Source organism: Octopus sinensis, linkage group LG7 (assembly GCF_006345805.1).
Source record: "Octopus sinensis linkage group LG7, ASM634580v1, whole genome shotgun sequence".
Lineage (NCBI taxonomy): Eukaryota > Metazoa > Mollusca > Cephalopoda > Octopoda > Octopodidae > Octopus > Octopus sinensis.
Window position 1 is genome coordinate 3600036 of NC_043003.1, and position 12123 is coordinate 3612158.

At 43.7% G+C, this 12123-nt stretch overlaps 1 protein-coding gene across 3 annotated transcripts in view; it reads right to left on the reverse strand.

Moving 5' to 3' along the window:
- Positions 1 to 868: 868 nt before the first annotated feature.
- The window catches only part of LOC115213802 (transient receptor potential cation channel subfamily M member-like 2), a 161042-nt gene continuing 149787 nt past the window's right edge, over positions 869 to 12123 (reverse strand). For all 3 annotated transcript variants that reach the window (XM_029782671.2, XM_029782672.2, XM_036504463.1), the window contains 5 exons: positions 11546 to 11749; positions 8106 to 8319; positions 6896 to 7015; positions 3151 to 3423; positions 869 to 1006 (listed from right to left, as the gene is read on the reverse strand). In XM_029782671.2, coding sequence (XP_029638531.1) covers positions 902 to 1006; positions 3151 to 3423; positions 6896 to 7015; positions 8106 to 8319; positions 11546 to 11749 — 916 coding nt within the window. In that variant the 3' untranslated portion in view covers positions 869 to 901. The remainder of the gene's footprint in view (positions 1007 to 3150; positions 3424 to 6895; positions 7016 to 8105; positions 8320 to 11545; positions 11750 to 12123) is intronic.

Genomic DNA, 12123 nt, shown 5'->3' on the forward strand with positions numbered 1-12123 from the left:
CCTTCTCCTATGTTTCCGACGAAGAGCTCCGCTCAAAACATTAACCCTCCTTCTTTCCTGAGCGTCCAATAATACTATATTTCTTCCACGTCCTTGTGTTGTGTTTTTTTGTGCTTTCTTGTTTGGATTAACTATATATATATATATATATTATATATATATATATATGCATTTATCTACATATCTATCTCTATATATATATGCATTTCTCTCTCTCTCTCTCTCTCTATATATATATATATATATATATATATATACATTATATGTATATCTATCTATTTATTTTTCTTTCTCACATCTATCTGTCTGTCTCTGCTTCCATGTGTGTGTGTGTGTATGTGTGTGTGTATCTGTCTCTGTTTATTTGTCTGTCTGTGTATGTCTTTCCGAAAGGATGTAAGCAGCTGTGAGAAAAATGGGAAACCGGGTGCTGTAATGAAGTCCCTTGAGATATTTTGCTTTGCATTGTGTCACTGATACTCCCTTTTCACTTTCGTCATCAAAACCAAAGGGAAACAGTGAGTTTGATGTTGGGAACCTGTCACCATGACAACAATTTTATGGTTCAGAAATTGAGATAGAATTTTAAGAAAAAGGGATATAAAGGGGGAGGGTGTAATTAAGGAGGGCGATGGGGATGGGTAATTAAGGAGGGAGGTGAAGGAGGTGTAATTAAAGTGGGATATGGGGAGGTTTAATTGAAGAGGGGGTGGGAGATGTGTAATGAAAGAGGGGTGGGGGAGGCGTAATTAAAGAGGCAAGTGGGGTGGTGTAATTAACAACAAAGACTAAATAAATGTTATAATGTTATAGTTTTATTTATAAGTGTTGTTGTTGTTGTGGTTGTCTTCAATTAACCCCCCCCATCTCATCCCAATCCCCCATCATACACCCCCACCCATCAGTTGTAAGCATCATGGATTCTGGCAGCTTCCTGTACAATAACAGCTTCATTCCCGACCAACTTCACATACGGGGACACTTCTTTCCACTTCACACTGGCGTCCTGCAAAGAACAACAGCAACAACAAGATCAAATAAGAATACTATTGTAAAACACAATGCACATATACTCTGTGTGTGTGTGTGTGTGTGTGTGTGTGTATGGATGTGTGTATGGATGGATGTGTGTGTGTGTATAAATGGATGGATTTGTGTGTATGTAAATGGATGGATGTGTGTGTCTATGGATGGATATATGTGTCTATGGATGAATGTGTGTGTGTATGAATGGATGTGTGTGGGTACCTTTTATGAGAAGGTATGAATCATCATCATCATCATCGTTTAACGTCCGCTTTCCATGCTAGCATGGGTTGGACAGTTCAACTGGGGTCTGGGAAGCCAGGAGGCTGCGCCAGGTCCAGTCTGATCTGGCAGTGTTTCTACAGCTGGATGCCCTTCCTAACGCCAACCACTCTGAGAGTGTAGTGGGTGCTTTTTATGTGCCACCTGCACAGGTGCCAGACAAGGCTGGCAAACGGCCACGATCGGATGGTGCTTTTTACGTGCCACCGGCACGGGGGGAATAATTTACATAATTATATTTAGACACATGTATAAATTTATAATGTGGCTGAATTCCTTTTGAGCGTTGTACCACATGGAGGCAAAAAGTGGCTGAGCTCCTTTCAAGTGTTGGACCTTGACTGAGTCCTTTGGCATTACATCGTGCTTGAGAAGAAGACCCATCAAGCCAAGCAAAATCGCTGTTGTGGCAGAGACTGGTGTCACTCAAAGAGTTCAGTCAATATTCATGTTGAGTGATATGATTAAGCTTACTCAACACACACACACACACACACACAAAACAAACAGGACAGTGAATAGACTTCATATAAGATATTAATGACTAATGACTCTTGTGCACAAACATATCCATTGAAGAGAACCATTGATCTGTGTCTTGCAAGGGAACTGCTTTACCAATTACGCAACAAGTCTTTTACCATTCCATCTCATCAGAGAACGCATCACCATCACTACTCAGCATCTGTTTCCCATGCTGGCATGGATTGGATGGTTTGACAGGAGCTGGTGAGCCAGAGGCCTGCATCGAATCCCCAGCAATGTCTTGACATGGTTTCTCTCGCTGCATGCCCTTCCTAACACTTTAATATAATGAAATTATTGTATACAGTGCTCAGGTGCACCACAACTTGTCCAAAGTGTGTATAAAGCATATGCAGTAATGTACAAATGTCTGGGAAGCGAACAGAACAATGTATGAGTCAGATACATGCTTGTGTGTGTATGGAGGGGAGAAAATCAGGTGTAGTGTTGGCGAATCTCAGGAAGCATGGAAGTTTTGAAGGATGCAGTGCTCCGACAACTAACAACTGATTCCGGCAGTTTGTTCCATGCTTCAGCAACTCTCAGCGTGAAAAAATGTTTCCTAAAGTCATGGGAGCCGTGCTGTTTTCTGACTTTGTAAATATGTCCACGGGTGTTAGGGTGTAAGGGGTGCTTTTTATGTGGCACCAGCATCAGTGAGGTCACCAGTAACTCTTAAGGCATGAGCCCTCAACTGAGGTGAGAAGTAGTATTGAGGGAAGTGAGTTAGTACTTGGTGATGAGAGGTTAAAGTGTGACAAACAGGAACAGGAACAATAGTCTTGCTGTAGGGGAGTTGTGTGCTTTACACATCAGACTCTTTACTATTCCATCTTCTCAGATCCATTATTATAAAACATTTCTATTTTTGACTCTTCTGTTTTATCTTCACAACATAGGTGGTCAGTCACGTAATGCTAGCAGGATGGGTTATTTTATTAATGTGCAATGCGTAACTGATAATATGTTTGCTTGCCAGGTGATAGGTACACAGTTCAAATCCTATCAGTTGTCTTGGTTGTCTAAAATTCTTTACATAAAGGCAGTGAGCTGGCAGAATCATTAGCACGCTGGGCGAAATGCTTAGCGGTATTTTACCTGTCTTTACATTCTGAGTTCAAATTCTGCCAAGGTTGACTTTGCCTTTCATTTGATAAATTAAGTACCAGTTGCGTACTGGAGTTGATTTAATCGACTGGCCCCCTCCCAAAAAATTTTGGGCCTTGTGCCTAGAGTAGAAAAGAATATTCCCCACATAACTATCTGAGGAGTTAATTAGAGTTGATTAGTGTTAATTGGTTAATTAAAGTTACTTACTTCTAGTATACGACTATCAAAGGTGTCTGCAAAGTCATAGTGAAAATTCCAGACTTCAGCTTCTACCCATGCATTGTCCGTATTTCTTGGATCATCAACGTAACCTTTGTAAAGCAGACAGGCTGAGAAGCCCTGGTTATCTTGTTCTGTGCGAAGACTTGTTCTTGAACCAGACAACATTGGCAGCATTGTCTGACTGGTCGAGCGGGATGGACTGGACAGTGATGCTGAACTGCGGGGACAGTGAGTCGAAGTCGCAAACTGGGCATAAAACTGTAAAGAACAAAATCAAAAACATTTAACAGGGACTTTTGCGTAGTTTGGTCAGCGCCACCAACACCTTGGTAACTCTAAGTGCTCTCATTAACTGTTTAACTGGACGTATCCAGCCCAATTATTCTACCTGTTTTGTGTTCAATATGAGGAGAGTTGGCTTCTCACACCTACCCTACAATGTCATTCTAAAAGTAAACAATCACATCATCAAAATCTTGAATCTATGAGATAATCCATGATTAATCCAAAACAATGTGAATAAATAAGGATTAGCATTTGACAGAGAAATCTAAATTCCAATGGGTTAACTGTCATATGTCCATGGCTTTTATCTTTAATCTTTCACTTGTTTTACTCATTAGACTGCGGCCATGCTGGGGCATCACCTTGAAGAATTTTTAGTGAAATGAATCGCCCCCCCCCCCCGTTACTTCCTTTTTATTAAGTCTGGTACATATTCTATCAGTCTATCTTGCTGAACTGCTAAGTCAGGAGGATGTTAACATGCCAACACCAGTGGTTAAGTGGTGGTGGGGGAACAAACACCGACACAAAGACACACACACACACCACACACACACACGATGGGCTTCTTTCAGATTCTGTCAACCAAATCCACTCACAAAGCATTGATTGATCCAAGACTAGAGCAGAAAAAACTCTTGCTGAGGTGCCACACAGCGGAACTGAACCTGGAACCATGTGGTCTGGGAAGCAGATTTCTTATCACACTGTTCATAGCTGTACCTGTCGGTAATTATTCCATCTGATTTGGTTCAATGATGATTTTATACACAGGCACAGGTGTGGCTGTGTGGCAAGAAGCTTGCTTCCCAACAACATGGTTCCAGGTTCAGTCCCATTGTGTGGCACCTTGGGCATGTGTCTTCTGCTATAGCCTCAGGTCAACAAAACCCTTGTGAGTGGATTTGGCAGATGGAAACTGAAAGAAGCCCATTGTATATATATATATATATATATATATCATCATCATTGTCGTTGTTTAACGACCGCTTTCCATGCTGGCATGGGTTGGACAGTTTGACTGAGGACTGGCGAGCTAGAAGGCTGCATTAGGCTCCAATCCAATCTGGCAATGTTTCTACAGCTGGATGCCCTTCCTAATGCCAACCACTCCGAGAGTGTAGTGGGTGCTTTTTATGTGCCACCCGCACAGGTGCCAGACAGAGCTGGCAAACGGCCATGAACAGATGGTGCTTTTTATGTGCCGGTGGCACATAAAAAGCACCATCCATTCGTGGCCGTTTGCCAGCTCTGTCTGGCACCTGTGTGGGTGGCACGTAAAAAATATATACACACACACACACACACACACACATATATATATGTGTGTGTGTGTATGTGTGTGTGTGTATATATATGTGTATATATATATATGTATTTGTGCGTTGTGTGTCTGTGTTAGTCCCCACCACCATCGCTTGACAGTTCAGCAAAAGAGACTGATAGAATAAGTACTAGGCTTACAAAGAATAACTCCTGGGGCTGATTTGTTCAACTAAAGGTGGTGCTCCAGCATGGCCGCAGTCGAATGACTGAAACAAATAAAAGAGTAAAACAGAGACACATGATTCAACATGGTTCTAGCGATTGGGTCACTACTGGCAATATCGACTCCAGTATTTATCTTGTGGGTCCCTTCACTTCAAAAGATGCGAGTTGATGATGGCAGGATTTGAACTCTGTAAAGACATACAACTAAATATCACAAAGCTTTTTCTATGATGCTCTGCTGACTCTTTTAAAATGGTGCAAGATTACAGATTTGGAGGAGGGTGGTTGTTGTTGTTAAGCAACAAGACGGGTAAGGGTGGTTAGGTAATGGTCTAGAGTTTAGGGGTGGGAGACCCCAGATCTTGGAGAAAAAAAAAACTCTGGTCGTCTTGTTGTAGTCGAGGGCTCTTCGTTGATGCCTGACACCACTGGGAGGTGGCCCTCGAAGTCGCTGGAAATGGAGATCTCCAGGTCCAAATTCTTGAACGGCAGAGGAGGGTGGTGGTGGTATTGGTGGGGGTGGGGGTGGTGAAGTTGATTAAAAATGACCTCAGGATTTGGGAGATACCCGTTTTTATTGAACTCTAGAAGGATGAGAGGCAAAACAGAGCTGGGCAGAATTTGAACCCAGGGTATTAAGAACCAGAACAGCTACTGCCAGGCATTTTGTCTGATGTTTCCGAGGAGAGTTTGAGGAGAGATGCAAAAGGCCTGACAGTATGGCAATTTGCCCATTCTTGACCACAAAAACCTGTCCAGGAGCAGCCGATGCTTGGACAGTTTGCCTTTCTTGAACTGATGAGCAGCGAAGCCTGGGCTGGTGGCTGACCACACCATGTTGCTGCTGGAGTTGTCAAAGCATGAGGCATCGCAGATGAGGGGCTGACCACCACAGAATGGAAAAATTGCCAGACCATCAGGGCTTTTACCAATATTGAAGGGACAGTCACCTGTTCACCGCTGTCAGAGCAGAAACGGTTTTCTGCATGTGCAAGCTCCGTGAGTCAGTGTAGCTATTCCAGTGCATCTCCTTCGCCATCTCCCAGGGTAATTCCTTTTCCATTTCGTCCACTAAGACCACGAGACAGACTGACAAACCTTTTTAGATATTACTTGTTACTCATGATTCTGTTCACCACCTTAAATTGAATAAGTCATATCAGACAGTCCCTTGTTTTTTTTTTAACCCCAGAATAATGAAAGACAAAGTCACCCTCACTGAGTTTGAACTCAGAACATTAAAGATGGAACTAAATGCCACCACAAAGTATATTGTCGACTGCTCTACTGATTTAGCCAGTTCCATTGCCCCAACTTGGATTCAGTAATAGCACCAACTATATTGGCCGGAAGGAGGAGACTGAGAGGCATTCATGCCTTTCCAAAGTGTTTAAACAAACTGAATTGGTTACAATCCCAGAACTGAAAGCAAATCACAAACTCAATTCTAAAGTAATTGATGCTTTCCTCAAAATTAATTGATCTTTTTCTCTAAAGGACACTTCATTAATAAAAAAGGTTTTGGTGATGCAAGGTCACACAACAGAAAGATGAGAGATTAAATCGATTAACCCCAGTATTTGATTAATCCCACTTATTATGCTAAGCCCTGTATTTAGTTAATCCCAATATCTAATTAGAAATTATTTCACTGAGACATGGAGAGATGAAAGATAAATTTGATTTAAATGTGATTTGCAATTGTGGTTGTTTGTTAGGGTCAAGTAAGAGGAGGAGAAAAGGTAAGTGCTATGACCAATTTTTTTATGGTCTTTGCAAATGGTGGAAGGAAGTTATCTAGTGAGCAGGAACCTAGTTTGAGGGCCTGCAACCCTAAAGACAGCCAAGAATCAAATGGTGGCATTAAACTGCGAACCTGTTATTTCTAGTCTGCCACGTCTGTTGTGGCCCTTTGTCCTTTTACTCTCCATTAATAACAACAATAACAACATACCTGGATCATGTCAGTTTGGTCAAGTTCAGTTTTCGAATCAACATCATGTTCATCAAATACAGATTTCATAAATGCTTCACACATCGTACTGTAAGGGGATGTCAAGCCATGAAGGGCATCCTGCATTGAAGTAATAAAATTTTTTTTAATATTTCATTGAAATTTATTAATGATTAGGTCTAATGCATATCATTGTTTGGTGGACCTTTTCAGTGATACTAATTTTCTTGAACCCATTCCCACTGCTGCTTTATCTGACCCTTTTTATGGCTCTTTAAGGAATGTCTCTCTTTTGTCAAAGAATATAAGGGCAAAAAATTTTCAGGAGGGAGGCTTGTAACTCAAGGAAAATAAAGGGCCCTCAATGTTGCTTATACCTAGGGAGGCTGCTGCTCCATCAGCTGCTGCATAAACGTGTATCCGCTTCTCTATCCTCTTCCCCATCCAGTGACCCCAGACTGGTAGACCAACCCCATCTAGTGACCCCAGACTGGTAGAACCAAATCCATCTAGTGACCCCAGACTGGTAGAATCAACCCCATCTAGTGACCCCAGACCGGTAGAACCAACCCCATCTAGTGACCCCAGACTGGTAGAACCAACCCCATCTAGTGACCCCAGACTGGTAGAACCAACCCCATCTAGTGATCCCAGACTGGTAGAACCAACCCCATCTAGTGACCCCAGACTGGTAGAACCAACCCCATCTTGTGACCCCAGACTGGTAAAACCAAATCCATCTAGTGACCCCAGACTGGTAGAACCAACCCCATCTTGTGACCCCAGACTGGTAAAACCAAATCCATCTAGTGACCCCAGACTGGTAGAACCAACTCCATCTAGTGACCCCAGACTGGTACAACCAAATCCATCTAGTGACCCCAGACTGGTAGAATCAACCCCATCTAGTGACCCCAGACTGGTAGAACCAACCCCATCTAGTGACCCCAGACTGGTAGAACCAACCCCATCTAGTGACCCCAGACTGGTAGAACCAAATCCATCTAGTGACCCCAGACTGGTAGAACCAACCCCATCTAGTGACCCCAGACTGGTAGAACCAACCCCATCTAGTGACCCCAGACTGGTACAACCAAATCCATCTAGTGACCCCAGACTGGTAGAATCAACCCCATCTAGTGACCCCAAACTGGTAGAATCAACCCCATCTAGTTACCCCTGGGTGTTAAAACCGGCCTCAAATACTTACCCCAGGTAAACAAAAGAGGTATTCATCTGCATCTTCTTTCCGTACAGCAATAAACTCCAAGACTCGTTTCCCATCGACATAGAGATAGTTGGTTGGCTGAAAATCTGCAGTATATTTGCGTCTCCATCTGGTCACAACACCTCGAATCACATGATTGGGACCCCAGCGCCATAATGAACCTTTACCTCGAATACCCGTGCGACCCATTGGATTTCTGAAATGGAAAAAGTTCTTTTCAGTAAATGATTTTTTTTTTTTAATATGGTACAATTTTTCCTCTACATGATGGTAATGATGATGATGATGATGATGATGATGATGGTGATTGTGATTATAATAGTGATGGTAATGATGGTGGTGATCATGATGATGGTGATTATTATCATCACAATTATTATAATCATTGACCCTCTCCCCACCACATAGCAATCATCATCATCATCATCATCATCGTTTAGCGTCCGTTTTCCATGCTAGCATGGGTTGGACGGGTCAACTGGGGTCTGTGAAGCTGGAAGGCTTCGTCAGGCCCAGTCAGATCTGGCAGTGTTTCTACGGCTGGATGCCCTTCCTAACGCCAACCACTCCGCGAGTGTAGTGGGTGTTTTTTACGTGCCACCTGCACAGGTGCCAGGAGCTGGTGAACGGCCACGAACGGATGGTGCTTTTACGTGTCACCCGCTCGGGGCAGGCGATCTGGCAACGGACACGAACGGATGGTGCTTTTACGTGCCACCGACACGGGGCCAGACAGAGCTGGCAACCGGCCACGAACGGACGTGCTTTACGTGTCACTGGCACGGGGGCCAGCCGAGGCTGGCAATGGATGCGAACGGATGGTGCTTTTACGTGCCACCGACACGGTTGCCAGTCAGAGCTGGCAACGCCACGAGCGGACGGTGCTTTTACTTTTGTCACCGGCACGGGGGCCAGCCGAGGCTGGCAACGGACGCGAACAGATGTGCTTTTACGTGCCACCGACACGGTTGCCAGACAGAGCTGGCAAACGGCCACGATGGACGGTGCTTTTACGTGTCACCGGCACGGGGGCCAGCCGAGGCTGGCAACGACACGGACGGATGGTGCTTTTACGTGCCACCGACACGGGGCCAGACAGAGCTGGCAAATGGCCACGAACGGATGGTGCTTTTACATGCCCCCGACACGGGGCCAGACAGAGCTGGCCAACGTATGAACGGACGTACTTTTACGTGTCACCGCACGGGGCCAGGCGAGGCTGGCAACGAACACGAACGGATGGCGCTTTTACGTGCCACCGACACGGGGCTAGGCAGAGCTGGCAAACGGCCATGAGCGAATGGTGCTTTTACGTATCACCGGCACGGGTGCCAATGACTTGGCAAAATCTTTAGAGCCTTGTATAAAACACAACCATTATTTAGCGATGGCCCTTTATGTCCTGGGTTCAAATCACACCTAGGTTGACTTTGTGTTCATTATTCAGGTCAGGTGACATACGGGTACATATGCTGTTGCATTGCATCACTCCATTTGCCAGTATTTGCTCAAATTGTCCCGGGTGACCCCCTGAACTGTGTCCCAGTCAGTCCCCATCTCGTCTGCCATGGTTCTCTGGTATGTAGTTGGCCAATACCAGCTGTGACCCTAGCTCTTCAGCAGAAGTCTTCAGAGAAGGGGACATGATAGGTGGGATTCGACTCAGAAAGTGAAGCAACACTACCAAACAGGCTGAGCTGAGGCCCCTAAATCAATCAAGTAACAGGACTAATCTCATTTCTAATTAAAGTTGATTGGATACAAAACCTGACCAATAGGTTCGTTATTCCAAGGTTGATAAAATAAAGTAACAGTGAAATAATGGAGTTCATTTAAGATTCCTATAAACTATTTTAGATGTGAATGAAGAAGACCTCCATGTCCACTACCCAGCAAATCCTATCCTCAACCCCACCTGGGACCCCACAGAAAGCTTCTACTCCAATGGGAACCATTGAAGTCGGACTGACAGGTGAGAAGAAATTTTCTTTGTCCTGTCAAAAAATGATAAATCATCTCCCATTGACCAACGACCTTAAGCATGTCAGGTGAAGTTCAAATGGACAGGAGCTGACCTATTTAGACACAATCTCTCCTGCTGTATGTCTGTCATTCTAGCTGTTATGAATACTGTGGTCAGCAAAGGGACAGGCAGAAAGGATCGGGACACGAGGTAGCCTGCTACTTTCTCAGATGAACAACGCACACACACACAATACATGTTTACTTCCACCACATCACATCCACAGATGGACCCTGTTTTTATTCCTCCCAACTCGTAGCAGTTGACAACAAATCAATGTAGTGAAAAATTGTGTATACCAACAGCAAATGCAAGTTTCGTTTCACATCTGCTTTCCATGCTAGCATGGGTTGGACGATTTTGACTGAGGACTGGTGAACCAGATGGCTGCACCAGGCTCCAATCTTGATTTGGCATGACTTCTACAGCTGGATTCCCTTCCTAACGCCAACCACTCCAAGTGTGTAGTGGGTGCTTTTTACGTGCCACCAGCACGGGGGTATAGCAAAGTCTAGTAAATAAATTATTTAAACTATAAATCAATGTCATTGGTTTATTTACTTTGAAGGCATCCACATGCCTTTCACATCCGTTTACTTCAACACATTCTGATACGTCCTTAACCCCTACATGTTCTTTGAGAAGAAACCTAATTCAAGGTACTTTTTACAGATCACTTTTTACTCACTGTTTTCTAAACCCGCCTGTGTCAGGTCAGTGGCACCTGTGCCAGTGGCATGTAAAAAGCACACCATACAAAAATATACTCTTGGAGTGGTTGGTATTAGGAAGGGCATCCAGCTGTAGAAACCTTACCAAATCAGACTGGGACCTGGTGCAGCTCCTCAGCTTGCCAGTTTTCAGTCAAACTGTCCAACCCATACCAGCATGGAAAGCAGATATTAAAGAAAAAGAAGAAGAAGAAGAAGAAGGAGGAGGAGGAGAGGAGGAGGAGGAGGAGGAGAGAGGAGGAGGAGAAGAAAAGAAGAAGAAGAAGAAGAAGGAGAAAAAGAAGGAGAAGAAGAAGAAGAAGAAGAAGAAGAAGAAGAAGAAGGAGAAGAAAAAAAGAAGAAGGAGAAAAAGAAGAGGAAGAAGAAGAAGAATGTGGGTGCAAATTTTGATTTTGCACTCTACAAAAATTTTAGCAGGTGCAAGCACACTCTCTGCATCCCCTGTTCCCGGGCCCATGCCTGTCATGGTACCTGTTTACAGCTGTGTGAACTGAGCCAATGGCATAATACAAGTTACAGATTTACAGTTTTCGCTATCAGTAAGCCAACACTTTGTCCCTTTATCCTGTTGGATTTATCTCAGTTGGGGTCACCAACCAGTTTAAGTGACCCCAAACAACCTCCCATTCTCTGTAACCAAAACCAAAAAGAGAAACCTTGGCACTTACTGAGGAACTCCAGAAGGATCTAATTTATATCGGACAGGCTGAGAATCTATTGTTATCCAAGACCTCCGGTCTACCTCTCGTGTAGCATTTCCTTGTCGATATGTAACCACTGCATTCCACATTGGTCGGAAATTAGGGAGTGCAGGTTGTTCAGCTCTTTCTTCTTCTGTCATTTGGGCTCGGAGTTCTTCAAGGGCCCGTAACCTGCAATCAGAGGTAAATTTTGGCAGATGATTATGGCAGGAGATGAAAGAAAATCCAGATGGCTTTTGAAATAATAATTATGAAAATTTAAATTAGAAAAATATATAAAATAAAAGAATAATCAATTTTTTTTTCTAATGAGATTATATTGATTTGTTTCTTGTAATATTAAGGAATAAACTTTATTGTGTGTAGGGGTCATTACTGATTTCTTTATTGCCCACAAGGGGCTAAACACAGAGGGGACAAACAAGGACAGGCAAAGGGATTAAGTCGATTACATCGACCCCAGTGCATTACTGGTACTTATTTAATCGACCCCGAAAGGATGAAAGGCAAAGTTGAAGTCGGCGGAATTTGAACTCAGAACGTAA